Source organism: Pteropus vampyrus, unplaced genomic scaffold (assembly GCF_000151845.1).
Source record: "Pteropus vampyrus isolate Shadow unplaced genomic scaffold, Pvam_2.0 Scaffold43, whole genome shotgun sequence".
NCBI lineage: Eukaryota > Metazoa > Chordata > Mammalia > Chiroptera > Pteropodidae > Pteropus > Pteropus vampyrus.
Genome location: NW_011888824.1, coordinates 7,177,449 through 7,198,888, shown reverse-complemented (window position 1 = coordinate 7,198,888; position 21,440 = coordinate 7,177,449). Strand labels below are relative to the sequence as shown.

Below are 21,440 nucleotides of genomic sequence, written 5' to 3'. Positions count from 1 at the left end.
TAAAGAATATAATAATTGAAATAAAGAATACATTACAGAAAGTCAACAGTAGATTAGATGAAGAGGATTTAATCAGTGATTTAGAAAATAAGGTAGCAGAAAACACCCAATCACAACAACAACAACAACAACAACAAAAGAATCCTCCCCGCAAAAAGAGGATAGTTTAAGGGGCCTCTAGGACACCATCAAGTGTACCTATATCCACATAATAGGAATACCAGAAGGAAAAGAGAGAGAGCAAGGAATTGAAAACCTATTTGAAGACATAATGATGGAAAACTTCCCTAACCTGGTGATGGAAATAGACATACAAAGATGAACCCAAAAAGGCCACACCAAGACATGTCATAATTAAAATGCCAAAGATTAAAAATAAAGAGAGAATCTTAAAAGCAGCAAGAGAAAAGCAGTTAATTACCTACAAGGGAGCTCCCAGAAGACTTCGACTGATTTCTCAACAGAAACTTTGCAGACCAGAAGGGACTGGCATGAAATATTCAAAGTGATAAAAACCAAGAATCTATAGCCAATATTGCTCTACCCTGCAAAGCTATCATTTAGAATTGAAGGACAGATAAAGAGCTTCCCAGACAAGAAAAAGCTGAAGGAGTTCATTATCACCAAATCAGTATTACAAGAAATATTAACAGGATTTGTTTGAGTAGAAAAAAAAATCAAAATATGAATAATAAAGAGCAATAACTGCATATCTAGCAACAATTATTTTAAATGTAAATGATATAAAGGCTTCAATCAAAAGACATGAGGTGTCTGAATGAACAAGAAACAAGCCCTTTACATATGCTACCTACAAAAGACTCATTTTAGTTTGAAAGACATAGGCTGAAAGTAAGGGATAAAAAAGATATTTACGAAAATGGAAAAAAACAACTGGGGTAGCAATACTTATATCAGACAAAATGTCTAATATAACAGGAGACAAAGAAGGACCTAATAATCCCACTTCTGGATATTTATCCAAAGAAACCTCAAATACTACTTTGAAGGGATATGTGAATTCATATGTTTATGCAACATTATTTACGATAGCCAAGAGGCAATCTGGGTGTCCATCAGTGGATGAATGGAGAAAGAAGAGGTGGTACAAAAATACAATGGAATATTACTCAGCCGTAAGAAATGAAATCTTGCCATCTTTAACAACATGGATGGATCTAAGGAGTATTGTGCTGAGTGAAGTAAGTTAGAGAAAGAAAAATGTCATATGATTTCACTTATGTGTGGAATCTAAATAACAAAATCAACAAACAAACAAAACAGAAACATATTCATAGATAACAGAGAACATTTCGATATTGCATGATGAGAGTGGAGTTGGGGGAGTGAAAAAGGAGAAAAGATTAAGAAGTACAAATTTGTGGTTACAGGATAGTCATGGGGACGTAAAATATAGCATAAAAACTACAGTCAATAATATTGTAATAACTATGGTGTCAGATGGGTACTAGATTTATCAGAGTGATCACTTCATAAATTATATAAATGTTTAATCACTATGTTGTACACTTCAAACTAATATATTATATGCCAATCATAATTAAAAAATTAAAAATATATTTAAAAAATTTAAAAAGAAATAAAAATTTCAAAAGAAAGAAGGATTTACTATCAAATGCTCTTAAAAACTGAGAATTTATGTTTGGTCAGTAGTGACAAGAGTTATGGGGGATAAAGGCCTGAGTACAGCAGGCATGTGAAAACACTGGAAAAAGACTGTAGTCAACTCATAAAGAGTTTATCTATAAAAGAGATCTGAGAAATGGATCACTAACTTGTGAGGGATGCACTATTAACAGCAGGACATTTTTTAAAAATATATATAATAAGAGCTGTTATATTGTATGCTGCCACGACCGACCTGTAGAAGAAGTGAAATAAATTTGTAGAGGAGAGCATTGCTGGAGAAACATTCCTGAATTAACAGACAGGAATAACATATTGTGCACAAATATAATAGTTGTTCCTATAAGTATAAACATTTTAACTATTGTATTGTAGTATATTCAGCCAAGAAGTCAGAAGCTATAAGAAGACAAATAAAGTACATTAGTGGATTCAATGGTCAAAGCTCATGAGAGCCCTCTTCTAATTTTTATGTTCTAAGGGAAGTAAGAAGCAAGGTATACTGATAAAGAAGGATAAAAAGGTGAAGGATTAAAAAAGGTCAACAGTTTGGAAATAGTGGTCTCAGAAAGGAGAAAGGAGAGAGTCAACTATTGGATTCCAACTAGTGGTCTCAGAAAGGAGAGAGTCAACTATTGGATTCCATTCCTAAAAGGTAATAGTATCACCAGGAAGCACCACTTCAAAAAACTCAGTATCTACTCGTCAAATGTCCCCTGGGCCCATGTTGCCTGGGGGCGTAGAAGAGAAATAATATGAAGCAGTATAAATTCCTAGGAACTTTAGCGAATATACATATTTTTAGAGACGAGTGGGCTCAAATATTTCATCATATTCTATTGAGAAACTTGTTTCGCATGTTCAATGTTATGGTGTTTTGTTTTGTTTTTTCTTTGTCTTTAGTTATAACTTGAACATGTACCCACCTCTATATCAGCATAGTGTGTTTCAGGACAATTATTTTTATCTGCCTCTGCTTCTGATGTATTTTGGCATTAGCCTTTTTATTTGTTCATCTTTTTGACCTTATATCCTGAGATTAACATAGCTAACAGAATATGGGAAGTAACTAACATAACTGTTATATTTTTTCCTGAGTGAATTATTTTTTTTTTTAAAAAAGGCTTTTTTAAATTAGATAAATATTATATACATTCTCCCATGACTCCTTCTATTGCATATAATGGGCAAACTTCCTAAAACATATTCACAATTTTTTTCCAGCCTGATAATTCTTGTTGTTTGAAAGCTTTCTTTCTCATCTTTTCCATCATAAGTAATTGTTATATTGTCCCTCTTATCTTAAGCTTATTGTCATTGGCATTTTTCTACTGAAATGTCTCAGAATCTTTTTTTACCCTAAGGGCAATTAATTATTGTTCCATATATGTTATATGTTTTATTTCCTTTTATCAGAGTGTCTTGAGTTTATGCAGACAATAAAGAATGCTTTGATTAGATTCATAGTGTTTTGTGCTATAGAAGGCAGACAGAAGAGAAGATGCATGTGGGTCTGTACAGTGAACATTTACTGTGACCTCACTTTCTGTTATCAACTCTTGACTGGATTTTTTTTTTTTTTTTTTTTTAATATCAGCTAGGAAAGTTTGGCAAATAGCCAAATTTAAAATCATGATCATAAAAAAAAGAACTTCATTTCCAAAGTTAAATAGTCCAGACATCAGCTTCAGTTAGCCTGTTAATTTTGAAAAAAATACAGTCTTATTAGTCTCCTTAACTTTCATATAATCATTCTTACGGGGTTTACTCTATGAATCCCAGAGAGATAACTGCTTTCCTTCTGCCTGAATACTTGAAATGGTAGACTTCACTGACTGAAAAGTTTTCTTTATAATCTTGAATATTCCACGTTGCCTTCTTCTAAGTTCTACCATTGACTCCTAATTTTAATGGATAATAAAGAGTTAGTACACCTAAATAGGAGAGTACTTCAAAGTAATGAACATAGCTTTGATGTTCTCCCTGGTTTCTTGTTTCCGTATTATACATCCACATTTCCAGAGTACCTTCTTTTGAATATCAGCTGGTTCATTTCAAAAGATCTTTGCTAAAATTAAAGATTCTTATCCCAGTGAGATCCTACTACTACAAGGTACAATGAAAGAATTTCATTTTTTATTTGAGGCACAATGTTTTAATTAATGAAATCCACAGTTTTCTTTTCTTTTTTTTTTGGCCTACATTACGTTACATTATCCTATGCTGAGTTACTTTTCTAAACCACTTAAGTATTTTCTCAATAGATGGTGGATAAATAAGTTCTTTCTTATTCTATTCTGCAAACAAATTTTAAAAATAAAATCATCCATATTCCCACTACCAAGAAATAACCTCTTTAAGAGAACTCATGTTTTCTTCTTTTCATATAGTACCTATTTCATTTCATTGTGGTTTTATTACACTAATTTAGTTTTGAGTGAATCAACATCCCTCTTCCAATTTTAGTGCAAATATCTTGGACAAAGTTCATTTAATTATTCTGTGCAAGGGATATGACCTGTGGCCTAAGCTAAGCTAAGCAGGTTATTCCTTCACCCTCACCACAAAGTTTAGTTCAGAAATGGGCCCATAAGAACCAGTATAACTCAAAACAGTTTTTCTATCTGAGCTCTCAGAAAATCAACCTATTATTTTTCCTATAGGTCATGAACAAGTGAGGATATAAGTCAGGCAGCACCTGATGTGGCCAGTTTGCAATCATGTGGGCCAATATCAAGAAAGCAGCATCTAAAAATAGAGAGATAAACCCCTGGGTCAAGCTGAACTCAAAGACAGTTTACTCTAGAACCATAGTTTTATAAACCAATAAATTCCCTTTATTACATGGTCTGTCACTTGTAAGAGCAAATCATTAGTGATAAACCACTACTTAAAATTTATGTCTTCCAGTCTCAATCCTGCTTAAAAATGTGTTAAATGCATACAGGCCAAATGCATTATTACAAAATTTTATGGCATCCCTATTCTAAATCTATAATGGGAACCAGCCTACCACAATTTTTATGTTCATGTCTTGACAGTGTGAGCTCTTGTGTCTGTCCTATTATGGGAGTGCTTACAGTATATTATAAATGTCTGTTTATTTACCTCTGTTCTAAGGTCTTTGAAAACAAGTATCAAGTCTTTTACATTGATCTATATCCAATATTTAGTAGATTTTTCTTGCAGATATTATGCACTTATTAAATATTTGTTGAGTAAATGAATGAAGAAAAATGTAATTTCTACAAGAAAAAGGAGAATCAGACTGATAGTATATCTTCTTTATTTCTTTCCTCCATGCTTATGCCTCTCTGCAATATAATCTCAAAGTAATTAGTGAAAAAAGAAAAGAGTGGGGAGAGGAAGGGAGAAAGGGAGGGAGAAAAGGAGGAAGAAAGAGAAAGACATTAAGGCAAACCACAGAGTTGAAAAAAATAAATGCAGTTTTCAAAGACAGTGAGCTTTATTTGGTGAACTTCCTACTGTCTATGCTCTATTACTGACTGGTGACCATGGCCAAGTTACGTAACTGCTCCAATCTTGGGTTTCCCTTTCCGTAAATAAGGTGGACATTATAATGTAGGCCTCAAGAGTTGTTTTAAGTATTAAATGAAAAAACAGAGAATAAGTTTAACTGTTATTGCTAGCACTTTAAATGCTCTTGATTAAAAAGAATATATATAGGTACAATTTGCAAAGTTACTTGGAAATCTGCTTTTGATATCCTTAGAGAGGCTGGAATTGAGGAAAATATTGTTTTGATGTTTTTAAACTTTACTTTAGAAAAATCTTGTAGATTTTCGTACATATAATAAAATTATTTTACACCTATATGCTTAAATGTTTATCTCAGATCACGAGGAAAACTCAGGCTACATTATTCCCCAACAAATTGGTCAAAATCCTCTTATATTTTCAAATTTAAAAAATAAATTGTTTCTAAGTCACATCTTACTTCCTGTATCATTCTCTGTAATCTCATTAAAATTTAATTTAAGATGTTTGCAAGAGATCACTTTGTTTTAATATTAAATTTTTTCTTCAGAAAATAATTCATTCTGAATATAAACTTCAATTAAAAATAATTTATCTAATATGGGTACATTAAATACTTAAAATATTGATATGTCAATATATGCAGAAGAGAAATATTTATAACCTATTTACTGATTCTTCCCCATATATATTTTAATTCTTCCTATTGAAAGTACTTCACAAAGTCCAACACAACTCTATCATATTCAAGTTTAGGGTTGATTTTGTTTCTGTTCTCAGTGGAAGGGTAGTCCTGATTCTTCATAACAAACATTAAAAGGATTTAAAATAGTCGCTTGTATACTACATCTTTTTTTTCCAAGCCAAAACAATGTCTAATATAAACTTTTTCCCTTTTTGAGTTTTCAAATGTATTTTAAAATTCTTTTTTAAACCAAAATGCTTTTACCTAATTTTTGCATTGAGTCCAAACACAGTTTTATATTGTTCACACCAAAAGCTAGATCCCAAGCATATCATGATGTTAATTCTTTCTCACCTTCTCTGAAGCAGTTTAGCTTCTATTAGGCTAATACAGATGTGATTTAAGAGGTAATCAATGATATCATATTAAGTAGCAAGTCAGTACATTTTTCTAAATTGTTCCTTTACAAAATCCCTTACCCTTAAGAGAATAAGCAATCATGCCGTATGTGATCTCTATGATTACGAAACACTTGAAAATATTTTCTCTTGCCTTCAAAGCAATTCAAGCACTGTAAATGTCTTTAATATAGTCAAGCTGCCATTATCTGAACTCAGACTTGCAACCTAATCTGTCTGGGAACAAAAAGCTAATTTGAAAGTAATCTATTGTTACTCTATAATTATTGACCACCCTTAAGTCAAAGCTGGGAGTATCGATTAGATCAGATTCTATTTGTGCCAGATTTCCAATTATTTATCTGTCTGAACATTTTTAAAATATAATTTTATCTAAAACATACATTAATGTAATTACCACAATATCACTCAAAATTGTGTGAAGTATTTGTATTTTATAACCTGATATTGACTGGTAGAGTACTACAAAATACATAAAACTAGACAGAATGATGCCATGACTGACATCAGGACCTGATGCAATGACAGCCTACCTCCTACCCTAGCCCTGACCAATCAGTAGAGCCCACAGCCCTCAATTTTTTAACTACTAATGAGTCTTCTCCTATATAACTTATCCCCTAGACCCAACCCCTAGGTCACAGACCAGTACTGGTCTGTGGCCTGTTAGGAACCAGGCCACACAGCAGGAGGTGAGCAGTGCGCCAGTGAGCGAAGATTCATCTGTATTTACAGCCACTCCTCAGCACTAGCATTAACGCTTCAGGTTCACCTCAGATCATCAGGCATTAGATTCTTATAGGAGCATCGGTTCCTGGTGCCAAAAAGGTTGGGGACCACTGCCCTAGAGACTTTCAAGAATTCAAGTCTTTGAATGCTAGCTCCCCTATGTCTCTGGGCTTGGCACCATTTCCTTAAATAAACCTCTACTTTCTTTGCTGGAAACTCTTGTCAATGTCTTTTTTTTTGATATTGACACATGCAGGCAAAATAAACCCCTTAAGTTCAATAACAAAAATACAAATTGGTCATTTTTTAACTATTAGAATCTTATCAAGCACTAATAAAATTATTTCTTCAGAGACATCACCTTGTGAAATAAAGAGAGAAACAATATCCATGTTTCTTTTATCTACAGTTTATGTAAAGAACAACGTAAACTACACTTAAGTGTGACTTACGAGTACTATAGATTGACAAATTTTATCTTGTTGCTAGATTGAGCCATCTTTTTCAACTTTTGGGGGGACTCCTCAATGATAGATTAGTCACTGTCCACTGAGAACAAAAAGCTTTTTGTTCCCAGACATTCATGCCATCAAAAACCATCTCTGATTATGTGAAGTTTATGTTCTAAGACATTTCTGAAATTATCTTTGTTGTAGATACCGTGGTAGCCTCTTTCAACTTCCATTCTATCCTTCTTTCTTTTTCCTTTGGAAAAATCGGAATGCCGAAAACCTGCATCATCCAGACTCACTTGTAGCATATTTAATTCCATCAAATAAATGCACCTACAGAAGATTGAAAAGCAGAAATGCTCTGGCAAACAAGGTCACTTTGATGTGAGTAAATGGCCGAGGCTGGGTGGCCTCATCATTTCCAGTGGATAGTCTGTGAGTGTGAAGAGGAGGCTGTGGAGGAAGTTTTATTGGTAACAAGTCAGACATGAGTTACAGAATTGAACAAAGGAACAGAGGGCCAGCCTGGAGACTATCCAAAGAACACCCTATTGGTAGTTTGAGAATCCTTCCTGCATCCCCAGAGACAAAGGACAGGAGGGCCAAAATCTTCAGTGGTTTAATTTGGCCACAGACACTTGCACAGAAGGTACTACCCTAACCTGCCCACAGCCTAAGCCTCATTGTACCATCATTATAATACCATGTTTATGCCTGGAAGTTCATGAATCTAATTATAACAGATTGAATTCTGGGTAAAGTATATACGCACTAGGCAAACTGTTATATAGCTGCCAGCTGTCAGTCAAGGTAACCTCACTTCCAATCATCTAGGACCTCCCATCATGGCCCAAATACAAACAGACCTTCCCACTTCTGGGTGGTTAAAACTCTTTGCTGAAAACCTGCTTCTTCCGTGAGGCATACTCTGTCTTATCTCTCCACCTCCCAAGTTCCTTAGCATGGCCCATTTCCCTCTAAAATGTACTTTCAATAAATCTTACTTTTTCTAAATCTCGCTGAACTGTAATTCTTTGCTGTGTTGGCAGGGAAGAACCGAGGGACACCAAACCACTGTCCTCCCCCATGCCACTGGGGCGATGCCGAATTTCACATCACCCCAGTAGTAACAGTTTTGATGAATGAAACAGCTTCCTGACCACTGATGTGCTGTGGTACTCAATAATCCAGTAGCAGCCAGTAAATTTCAATTCTTCTAGTCCTTCCAACAATTTTGTGTGTATCCAGTTCCCTATATAGAAACCCTTACGTTTGTACTAAGTAGAGTAGTTTATATATCTGGCACTGAATTCTGCTGCACACATAGGGAGATGTTTTTTTAACAGTGTGTATTTCCATTCTTAATTGCTTTTATTTCCATTTTATTTCTTCAGACTGAAACGTACCTCATAACATTGTAAAATATTCAGGTGGTTTTTTTTGTTTTTTGTTTTTTGTTTTTTTCCATTTCATACAATGTTTTTAAGTAGCAGATATTTGTAATTTTTTTCTTCCATGGATAATTTCAAATATACACAAGAGATTATCATAATAAACTCTGATGCACCGTTTACCCAGTTTCAACCATTATTAATTGGTGGGGTGGAATTTTTTTATGTTGTAAAAACCCTATCCACTGGTCCTTAACATAGATCATTATTAGCAACATTTGATTTACCAGTTTCATGCACTAGGGGCTTATTTATCACAAAATTGAATTTAAGCCTTAATAATAATAATGAAATATAAATGTAATAAAATAAAATCATATAAATAAATGTATATGTTATAGCAACATAGTTAATGAAAACTTAATATAAATATGATAATATATCATGATAAAATCCATATATTAAATAAATATCTGGCATATCTTATGCCTTATAAATTTGCTACTATTTAGGGTTAGAGTAATGATATTATATGCTTTGCCATATTTCTCTGACTATTTTAGGAAGAAATGACATATGTGCCCCCAGCTCTTCAAAATTTCAGGTCATTTTTAATTTCTCTCATTACCTCAAGAAATTTTTACTACTTCCATAACGTTTCAAACTGGCTTCTTTTAAACCATATTTTTCTTGCATGAAAATATATTGAGAGAATTATTAAACACTAAAAAGAGATACAAGTTAAAAACCAGCACTAATTGAATCTGTCTCTCACACACGCACACACAATTTTGAATATTTGGGGACAAAGAGCTTATAAACAAATCATTTATGTATATTTCATCAGAAAATTAAGATTTGTAAGACCCAATTGGATTTTGTGTATTCAAAAGTAAAAATGACAAATAAAACTGGTTCCAAGAAGGACAAACTCGTTTTTCAACACAAGCTGAGCATCCCTTCCCAGATGTGCTAAGCAATCGCCCATTTTGGTTTCTGCCTCAGTGGATGAGCACTGGCCTTACAGGAAGTGATAATGGCATAATCAGGTCTCCCGTCAGTAGTGCACAATCTCACTTTGACATGACTGCTGGGTTAATAACACAGGTCTCCCAGTTACACAGAAATATCAGATTTTCCTATCACTCACTGCAAATAAATGCATTTTGCCTTTCTCCTCGAAAACCAAAGCTAAAACAAAACAACCAACATAAACACACACCATTGAGTATTTTTTCTGATTTTGCATGCATCTGACAAATATGTATGATTGAAGATTATAATTCAAAATTTCCTTGTATAAATACTTTAGTAAAACTGAAAGCCCAGGAAGAAAATCCTTGTTTTTCTTGCATCTAATCATGTGACTGTTATACACTGACCCAAGCAACCAGATTCTCAGTATTGTCATTTGATCAAAACTTTCTCTATCTTATGATTATATATATATTCATGAATATATATATTTATACTTATGAATATATATATATTCATCAGGGAAATGAAGAACATTTTAAGTAAAACAAAATGAATAAATATTCAATATTGAAAAAAGACTACAATAATATCCTTAATAATAAAAATTTAAATGCAAAGTAATTGGTAATCAACTCTCAGATCCACAGAACACCTGGTTATCTCTTCCTGGACATTTCATGAAGCATGCAATCATGCAAGTCAATGTTTTACATTTTTTTTTATCCCACTTATAGCATGATGTCAGAGATTTCCTGTAATTCCTATTTGCTACTTACTAAGAGTAATATCTAGTTTGACATCCTATGGTCTTCTTTTTCAAGATTCTTTACCATCACCTTTTTTCCCCCATCCCTATGCTATGCTATTACTTTGTAGGAAATGAAGGATTTTCACTGATGCCATCCAGCCTGGCCAGCTCTCCTCATACAATATCTACCTTGAAACTCTCCCTTCAACCTCTCCCTCATGCAAGCTTACCTACTGACTTATTTTCTAGGACACTGCTTTCAGCTTATTATTGTGCAGGGAAGATCTGGAAAGCTCATTCACTTTAAGTATTAATAGCCGAGAGGAATTAGTCTGTTACCCTATATACATAGGCCCTAAGAGATTTGCATTTTAATAGAGGACAATTCCTTTATAACTCAAAGGAGTGGACTATCTCTAATGGTGGAATTGCAAGCATTGTTGACACTAGTGGAGGAAATATTTGGGATGAAAACACTTATCACCAAACCATAATACTTGAGATGACTATATTTTTTTGCTACCTAAGCTTAAGTTTAACCTGAATAGCAGCCAATATATATTCAAGTTTGAACAAGAATAAAAGTAGAATTAAATTTAAAGCAAAAATCGAAACTGTTGAATAACCCTATTTTTTAATAAGATGCATGATTTCCTCTCAGCTTCTTATATTTGCAGAGTGGTGTTATTCTATGCAGTTCTTCTCAATTTTATTATATCTTCACTAAGATGGCCTAAATTTCCCCTAAGCTTCTCTATATTTAAGACATCTTTCATCCTGATTTTAGGCGCTTGCCCTCCCTTTTCTTAGAATATTTACTTTAGAAAACTTGTAATTATAAATTCTTTCTATTCTCCTTTGAGATATAAATCTTTTTTAAAAAGTCTTTTCAATTTTATAACCCAAAAATGTCTTTCTCAAGGACCTGAAAGTTACTTTTAAAATGTAATCATCAAGAAACATAGTACCTCTACTTCCTAGTTTCTGTGGGAGGGTAAGAATTTAACCCCTTTGGGTCCCTTGCTCCAAGTTATAAAATTACACTCCTGTCATAAAGAAAGAGAAAGTTCACTTTTGCTTTGAATAAGGCCAGTTAGCAAACAGAGATGGCCTATAATCCTCCCATCCCATTTCAGATCTTATAATTCTCCTGCTTTTTGTTTCAGTGGAACTGAGTTCAAAATGAGTTCTGGTCTCTTGCCCCTATCGTAATAGCATTGAGTAAATTCTTCCTTGCCTGTTTAACTTTACTCGGCACCATTTTTTTTTTTTTTTTTTGGTAGTCTGTACATGGACAGATTTAAATACCTATATCCAATTTGTTTACTTTGGCCCAAGATTCTTTTAAAATTCCTGAAGCAAATATCCTGAACATAATCTGACTAAGGAAATAAAGGAAGTACAATACCTTTTTTTTTCACATCAGTGGTAGTTTCCTTCTCAGTTTTCTTTTTGACATCTTCTTTTTCTGGTAGTAAAATGAGAAAATTATAAGCCCCTATCTGTTTAATTATTATAAATTAGGGCACACACATGATTATCGTTAAGTCATCCAATTGGTCTTGAATAGAATAATCCTAAATCAGAACCATAAATCATGTTAAACATGCATGAACTGGCACCTTCATACCAGAATAGCAGTTTTGGTGTGCTTTTTCTTCAAGAAAGAAGCAAATTTTTGTTTTGCTAAGGTCACAAAAGTCTTTCATGACAATGAAAACATTAAATGTCATTGTTAATTATGGTAGAAGTCAATAGTTTTTCTAAAGCATTTAAAAAGTAATATATTGAATGTCTCCTGAGCTATAAGGCAACTGGAAACATGTCAGAAATTCAGAAATCTGTAATGCTTACTTGGAAATTCAGATGCATTATATGAAAACAACAATCTAAAAAGAAAAAAAAAATAGCAAACCAACCAACTAGTTTCTTCTTTATACATTAAATAATTTGTTCTTTGGAAAGACACATTTTACTAAGCTGAATGAATTGATAGCATATTCATATATATTCATATATAGCCAAGTAAAGTACTGAATTAGAATTAAACAGCTACTCCTAAGAAAGAAAAAATAATCAATCAATAACAATTTTTAAAAAGTGTTTAGGCTCAAATTTTCTTTTTAAAATTTTATTAATTTCAACTTTATTTGGAATATTTATAAGTCTCAAGAGTGTGTGTTACTAATAGTAATAATAAGATTAAGGGAATTTCTTTCTTAGAAAACAATAGCTTTATGACTTTGCCAGTAGTGTTTTAAATGGATACTAATAGATTTATGTGTTCAATGGTTTTTAAAAAACTTACCTTTCTTTTTTGTTTCAGAAGTCACCTTCCTCTCAACTTTCTTCTTTTCCCCTTCTTTTTCTAGAGAAGAAATTTAAAATATTTTCTTTAGGAAAATTTTATACTAAAAAACGAGATTGGAATGAAGGATTACTGTTAAGTCGACTCTGCCTCCAGATAGCTTTTTGACTTTGAGCAAGTGATTTAACCTTACTAAGTCTATTTTTCTTACTTGTAAGATAATAGTATCTCCCTCCAATTAGAAAATATTTACAAGGCACTCTGTATAGTATATGGCTCATAGTAAACACATAAAACTGTCAGCTGCTAATATTGTTTACAGCTAAAAAAACGTAATAGTTTCAGTTTTCTGGACCAAACAATTGTCTAGTGCCTAAAGTGAAACATACATATATATACTTTTATATATAATGAACATAAATATATATAAATATATTTCCTGAAGAAAGATACTATAAGTAAGCTAAATAATTTTTTATTTTGTTTTTATCTGTTCAATTTCGTTAGAAATAATGCACTAGGCCATTAACGATATCTCTTTTCGACTTAATTGTTTTTTCAAATCTGCCTCTTGTCAATAGGCATTTGGGGCCTGGTGACATTTGTCTGGCAGTGGGTTGAGGACATAACTTCCACTGCCCTTTCTGAGTGGTTGTATCAGCGAGGGTGCTCAGACTATCTTTGCACCCAGTGGTTGCAGTAGGTCTGGATGTCACATAAGAAAAGTATGTTTTGCCTGTAGACTTCATAAAAGATTTCTTTCAGAGATCAGAGAAAACTTTCATCTGAGAGGCAGATGAACCCTCGAATGCCCAGCCATAGCCATGTAACAACTGGACATTCCTGGATATTTTTCTGGTAAGTGTACTCATTTCATTTCAAATAACAAAGCCATGTAAAAGTACAGAGATGTCGAAATGGAATATTCAGTGCTTTTATGTTTGAGGCAGCTATAAGTACATTAATTTTGAAAATCAACTGATTTTTATCTTAATTTAGTAGTGTTATTTACCTTGTATTTGAAATAACTTTCTCTTTGTCATTTGTTTCTCATTTCAAGTATAGATTTTCATTACCCAGAACTATTAAGAGATTGTTACTATGCTGAAGAAATTTAATGAGTAGTTCTAGTGCGAATGCTTAAGTTGTCTACTAATGACTGCATCTTATTAAATATTGGAATTAATTCATTCTCTTAGCTGTCTCTTTTTTACCTACAAGATCAAAGACAACACTTTCTTTCAGTGTTAGAAGTATAATTTATGAAGGACTTTTTTTCATGACTCCTAGAGATACTTTAGTGTCAAAGAGAGAAACATATTCACACTCTGTCTAAATGTACCATCACAGATTGCCCTATCAGAAGTAGAAAGTCAAGAAGTCATGTTTTGATAGTTTGAGAGTTAGAAATAAACCAATTGAATGCCACTTTGCCTTTTCCTAAAGGTTCATACATATTAAATATGCAAATCATGTTTAAAATTCTGAATAAAGATTCCTTTGATTTAAGTATCATTTCTTTCAGCTTCTCTGAAAGAAATATATAGGAGGGCATTTTCCATCTTACCAAAATAAATGCATATGCCAGATAATTGAATTGGCATTTGCTAAACATCATCTTCTGATGCCACCCACCAGAAAAGGGGTTAATTAACATACAAAGTACTTGTATTTCCTAGCTCATATCAAAATTCAATCTCATAGTCACAATAAGATTACAACTCAGTATCCAAGTCTCTGTTTTATCAAGTAGATGAATAAATATTTTATTTAAAAGTTGGGCCAATTAATGAACTTTACAAGTGAACCTCAGAAAGAAAATAGATGTTTGAGGCCATAAGATGGAAGACACTATTTTTAATTTTTTTTAAAAGAGCACTCTCTTGTGTAATATATTCTACCTTTAAATTAATATATCTGTAATTTTATTGTGATACAGTAGTCTTGCCTTAGTTCAGATTGAATTAATGCTTTCATTATATACTCTGCCTATGATTATGACCATACTCTGTGAGAGTCATGAACAAGAGCAGAAGTCCACAAAAAGCAGGTATAAATAATATACTTTAATAACATTTTTATGAATTAGACCTTTAAGCTGTCGTTACAAGACATACTTTCTGCATGGTGAATTCATTTAAAACATCAACTTCTGAAGATTCTGCATTTCTTCAAGCACTATTGTCTCTGTTCTCTAGGTGATTTGGCAGCAGTGGAATAGGTTTTTCATTTATAAAAGACACAACAATTTAATTATACCCTGCTTGGATATAAAAGTAACCCATGTTTCTTTTATGAAATCTTTCCTTTCTCTGACTTTTTTCTCTCTCAGCAGTCAAAAATACTCTTCCCTTTCTACTTAACTATGTACCTACTCATCTAATTTCCTCTTCACCCTCTCCTCTAATTGTTTGCTGTTTTGTTTGTAACAGTTCAAGAAGAGTCAGAACATTTAATATAATAGATTATCGTAGGATCCACAATTAAGTGTATCTATAGAATGTGAATTTATGAACATATTGCCTTTCTTTGGCAAAAGTGTCATAAGCCCTGAAATGATGATTTTCTCTGGCAGAGATCACAGAAAAGACTGGTGATCCTCTCCACAATGGTAGTTCTGAGCCACAAATATGTTATTAGCTTCTGCATAAATTAACATCAGATGAAAGAAAATTTAAAAGACTTACTTTTTGCTTTCTAAGGCCTTACAATGGGCTTTTCTCTTTTAAATGTTTTTATGCCATCTCAAAGCCAGAGAATGCACAATAGTTAATTATAATTGTAAAACTTTCTAAGATGCCTGTTCCTAGCAAAACGAGAAAACAAATGCAAATGTTCATTTTCATCTTATGTTTTGTTCCTCCCCTCTTTGCTTTTCTAGTGTAGCGATTATCCAAATTTTACATGTCTGATGGGTGCTTTTCTTCTAATCCTCTATGGCCAGAATTGATGCATTCTTGGTTCCAGTCAAGTAAATAAACACGTTTCTTTCCTAACAATGCGTTCCTGCATACTTTGTTACCGTCACCTAGTTTCTCTAGCGAGTCAGAGATTGGCTTGGAACTCTACTCACTACAGTGACCATGGAAAATTTTACATAAGTAGATAAGCTCAATTATACCAGTGGTTATTACAGTTCTTCATTGTTATCTACAGACGAGCATGGGGCAAAAGAGTCAGTGACTTTGGTCTGAATTCTGTCTTTAACCCCTTTTTTGGTTATGTGTGATATTAACAATGTGTTGTGATACGCTGGATTTCAATTTCCTCATTTGAACAATGGGACTAACCCTTTCTGACTTATTGTGAGGAATGGAAAAAACTGAGCTAAAGTGCCTGGACCAGAGTGGATGTTCGAAAAATAATGATAGCAACAACTAGCTATTACTATATGTTAGAAACAGTAAAAATATGATCATGTATAATATTCACTAATTTTTCTAGGTATGATATTTATTAAAATATTGAGTAAATGCACATTAATTCTTATTTCTCTGTATAGAGGGAAACTGTGTCTGGAATATTTTGTATTAAGAAACTTCAGGGAAAAAAGTACACGAGGAGAAATTAACATGTTGTGAAAGGGCGCAGTGCAGGAATGAAGACGTGGATTCTAGACTCATTTTTGCTATAGTTGATAGCCACTGCCTTATGCAACTGAGAGTAAATCTGACTTCCACCATAAAAGACAGGAGAATGAGTAGAGTGCATTTAAGTCTCTCTTGTTTATTCCTTCATTCTCCAAATGAAGTATGTATTATCTTGCATTTATTTCCTAATTTTTCTGGGAACAGTTGTAAATAGCTGTCGTATGTTCTCTGGCTTTGCTATGGCTTAAATTTTTTAAAGTTAGAGAAAAGTCCAATTTTAAGGCTTACGTGAATATGTATATATGCATATATTCATGTATATATGAACATGCATATATAATGTCAGGTGTTAATAAAGCTCAGAAAAAAAGTAAAGTTTGGTAGAGGATTAGAACATGAGTGGGTGGGAGATGGCATTGCTTTATTTTTTAAGGTGGAACAAGATTAAATCTTTCTGAATGGGTAACATTTGAAAAAAATCTTGAAAAAAAAGTGAAAGAGCTTTGGGCTATTAGAGAGAATTTTCTGGCAGAAGAAAAATATCTGCCAAGACCTTAAAATTGGAGCTTTCTAGATATATTTAGAAGAGCCTGGGGACCAATGTGACTGGAGCGAAAGTGCAGAAGGAGAGAAATAAGAGATGTGGCCAGAGGTAGAGCAGGGGCCAATCACTGAGAATAGTGTTGCTCATGGTGTGAGTTTTCCATTTTACTGTGAGTAAGATAAGAGACCACTGAGAAGTTACAAGCAAAGAAATTATATAATGACAAATTATATTTTAAGAGGAAATTTGACTGTTGCTAGGTGGTGTCAAGGACAACATTAAATTTTGTGATCATATCATAAGGAAGAAAACTAAGAAAGTAAAAGAATACAGTCCAAATACTTTTCTTTTTTTTCTTCCAAAAATTTCCTCTAAATTTTATTTGGAACTCTTGTACTATAGAACCACAGTAGGAGTACCTTACTTGACATTGTAATTAGGGTGCCATGACAGCAAAGCTCTCTAAATTTAGGACTTCACTTGAATTATCTGGAATAACTAGGCTGGTCTTTCAGAACCTGAATCTATTGTCTTTGCCTTGACTTTTCCTTTTAATGATAACTGAATTATTCTTAGAAGCCAGCTCTTCTCATTACCAGCTATTTAACAACAAACAATTCAAAACCAGCAACTCTATAGCACCTTTCAGTGATTACCCAGAGACTTTTACATGTGTAATTTATTCCCTTCATCAACAAATGTTTACTTAGCCTCATGTAAACTTTTCCAGTGTGTTTTTTCACAGGAGTGAGGAAAACATAAATGTAAGATTCTTTTCTAGTAGCTTTTCATTTTCTATATGTTATTTATAAATGATAACTTTTTCATATTTTTATCCATATGCTTTTCCTACATTTGTCTGTAGTTGCAAATGGATTATAAAAGTACTTCATTACATTTAAAACATCAAGAATGCCTAGAAACAGGAGAAATTGAGCTTTTTCTTTTTATGACTAAATGATTAATATTTAAAGAAAAAGTTTATCATTCATAATCAAAATATACTGTTGGAGTTTTTATTCTCCATCAAACCATCGCTCTATTTATTTCACTGTAACTTATTTATCAATAAAGATTTTTTTCCCCTCACCAAAAAAAAAAGATACTACTATTTTTATAATAGATTCTTGAGAATTTAGAACTTGATTTAGTAAATTAGACTCAATAGTTATTTTAAAATATAATTTGACTTTAAAATTACCAAAAGTTATTGGTGTATTGGGCATATTTATGTCTAATTCTCAATTGAGGTCAACTGACAGAAATAGCAAATAAATGTTTTATAAAGAAAAACTGGCACTTGTAAGCTAGAGCTTTGGAGGGACCTGGTTCTTTCTTATAAAATGCTTTATGAGAAAAATTTGCTGGCATAAGAAGGTTCCAATCAGAATTCTATAATAAGAAAGCTAATAATAGATCACATTTGCTCAGATTCACAAACCGTTTTATCCATAACTCCTCCTGGTCAAAATACAAGGGAAAAACTACTTGATACCAGCATAAAAGTTACAATAAAGTTCTGAGGCAGAAAGTTGGACCTGATCAAAAGAAGGCTCCTTTACTCTTCCTCAATTCTTGGGTGCCACCTCTTGAGCTCCAGAGTAAAAACTTATTGCTACTGGCCCTTCAAATTAGACAGACTTCATTAGCTATATTGCCATATGTGTAGTAGAAGAAAAATAAAACTTCTGTCTTATGTATGTTGGTCAATAGGAAAACGATAATTGGAAATTAAACCTAACATAACCAGACAGAAAAGTTCTAGTTTGGCGATATTTCTTATGAAATACAGTCAATGTCTACTAAAATGTATTTATATTTCATTAATCCTTGGGAAATTCCCATATTTTTTCAGTTTTCTATTTCTTCACATTTTTTTTTAATTGACTCAACAGGCAGTTGTTAAGACTTAGCCTTCTTTTTCATGATACGAAGCTGAATTTTACTTATTCTAACATATTAACTCAAATATAACTGTGTTACCCCATACCTAGCTCTAGCACAATGCTGTAATCAAAAGAAATGAGTCAAAAATTCCAGAAATATTTGAAAATAAATTGAAATCTTTACTGAGCCTCTCAAATAGCTATTGTATGACCCAAAGCAAAACATTCTAAAGAGTCTCTCCTTTTCTTGAGTTTCCCAACCCTCCATCATCACAGCTGCTCCCTCAAAACCCTTCTGTCTCCCAAAAGTACCATTGAAAATTTACTCTAGCTCATGATGGCTCTCCTATTTTCTTCTCGTGACTTATCTTTTTATTTTCCCGATCTTATGATTCTTTTCTTGGGAGTAATTTTTTTTATTTGAACATGAATTAATTTAATTCTCTGGGCTCCTTCCAATGCTTGTTCACCCTGCATATCTTGAGCAGAACATAAACACTCAGGAGTTGACCAGGCAAACACAGAATATTCCTTAGAAATTAAAGTGGGAGGACAAAAACTATGATTACATATGTTAATATTTATATCCTCATAACACATGTAAGTAATAATTTTAAAAAAATCTTTTACAAACCACTGAAACATGCAAGTTGAATATAGTCTACAGTTTAGTTAATAGTCTTTTATCAAAGTTAATTTCTTGGTCTTGGTAAGTGAATCATGGTTATGTAAAAATGTTAAGACTAGAGGAAGCTTGTTGAAGGGTGTACAAGAACTGTCTATATTATCTTTAAAACTTTTCTGTAAATTTAAAATCTTTTCAAAATAAAAAGTTTAACAACAACAACAACAACAAAATACTCAGAGGATTTTAGGACTCTAAACCAGAAGATTCATTTTCTTTTGGAAGTATTGATTAGTCCACTGTGTAACACAAAGGAAATGAAATAAATGAAGGGGAGAGGAATGAATGAAATAAAAGCCTCAAGTGTAATACAATTGTGTGAGAATAGACTTTTGAGATCATCCATTTCCAAAATATCACATTACAGATGAGAAAATTGAGTGTCTGAGAAGTTAAGAAACTAATACGAATTTCACAATAGGACCTCTAGAAACTGCTAACTCTTATTCTCTCATTTATATGTGGCAGAGATAAAATTTAGAGGCAGGAGTGGGACACCATGATCTTCCACTTGACAAATTTAAAGGTCCCTGGTCATCTCTCTGGAGTATTTGGCCCTGTTGTACTCCTTCTCATCCTTGAATTTCTAGTCTGTCTTCTGATGATGTTTGTGATGGTTAATTTTGGCTAAGTGATAGTAATAGTTGAGTTGCTTGGTCAAAGACCAGCCTAGATGTTGCTATGAAGGTATTTTTTAGAATTGATTAGCATTTAAATCAGAAGACTTTGAGTAAAGCAGATTATCTCCTATAATGCAGGTAGGCTTTATCTAACCAGTTGAAGGCCTTAAGAGAAAAGACTAAAGTCCTCCAAGGAAGAAGGAATTCTGCCTCCAGACTGCCTTTGCACTTGAGAATTAACATCAACTACTCCCTGGGTCTTGAGCCTTTCAGCACTCCCTACAAATTTCAGACTTTCCAGTTCCCAATCACATGATCGCATGAGACAATTCCTTAAACTCTCTCTCTATATATCTCTCTCTCTCCATCTGTGTGTGTGTGTGTGTGTGTGTGTGTGTACACATGCATTCTATTGGTTCTATTTCTCTGGAGAACCCATACTAAAACAATGTTGATCTTCACATTTCCCTTTGTTGGTGAGCTCCATGCATTGGACAACTTTGCTCACATTATGGTTGACCTGCACTTCAGTTATATTCAGAATTAAGCTTTATACAGCACAGGGTGTTTTTAAAATCATCTCTTTTTTGGGAACTTAATAAGTGTTACTGAGAACAGAAACATTTCTGTGATTAAAAAAATATGGGGATCACTGAGTTTAAAAATTAAACAGATTTTTTGTGTGTATAGAATTTCTTGGATCTTTTAATATACTAGTGTGCATTGTGAATGTCCATAAAGTACAACAAATTATGCTGACCAGAAGTATTTTATCATGAAAAAAATGTTTTCCTACCAACAATATTACAGAGCTTGAATTCTCCATAAGAAAATTCAGGAAATGCTGTGCTAAGGTTCAGCTTATGACTCTGACATCTGTCTCTCCCTCATTTGTAAACTCCAGACTCCTATATTCACTTGTCCACTAGGGCTGACCACTTGTGTGAATTGAGCTCAACATACTACCTGACATGTGGCAGAATCTTCATTTTCTCTCAAGGTCCAGTCTCTACTATAATCTTTATAGATTGCATTAACCAAGTTCCTTGCCCTGGATTCGAGTTAGTCTGGCTTATGGAAGCAACATCTAGAGATAATAGAGGAGGAGGAAAAGAGAGAGATGGGCATTTATTCTCTAACTTCCTTCTCAGTTCACTGAAAATATTACATACATCATTTTACAGAGTGTTGGTGGTGTGTTCCCCTATTGAAGGACATAGCTCTGATTAGCCATCTCTATCATACTTACAAGGCTTTTGG

The 21,440-nt window shown here is 33.1% G+C and overlaps 1 protein-coding gene across 3 annotated transcripts in view; it reads right to left on the bottom strand.

Moving 5' to 3' along the window:
* The window catches only part of TRDN (triadin), a 241,034-nt gene that overhangs the window by 65,404 nt on the left and 154,190 nt on the right, over window positions 1–21,440 (bottom strand). For all 3 annotated transcript variants that reach the window (XM_011358757.1, XM_011358759.1, XM_011358760.1), the window contains 2 exons: window positions 12,856–12,915; window positions 11,956–12,015 (listed from right to left, as the gene is read on the bottom strand). In XM_011358757.1, coding sequence (XP_011357059.1) covers window positions 11,956–12,015; window positions 12,856–12,915 — 120 coding nt within the window. The remainder of the gene's footprint in view (window positions 1–11,955; window positions 12,016–12,855; window positions 12,916–21,440) is intronic.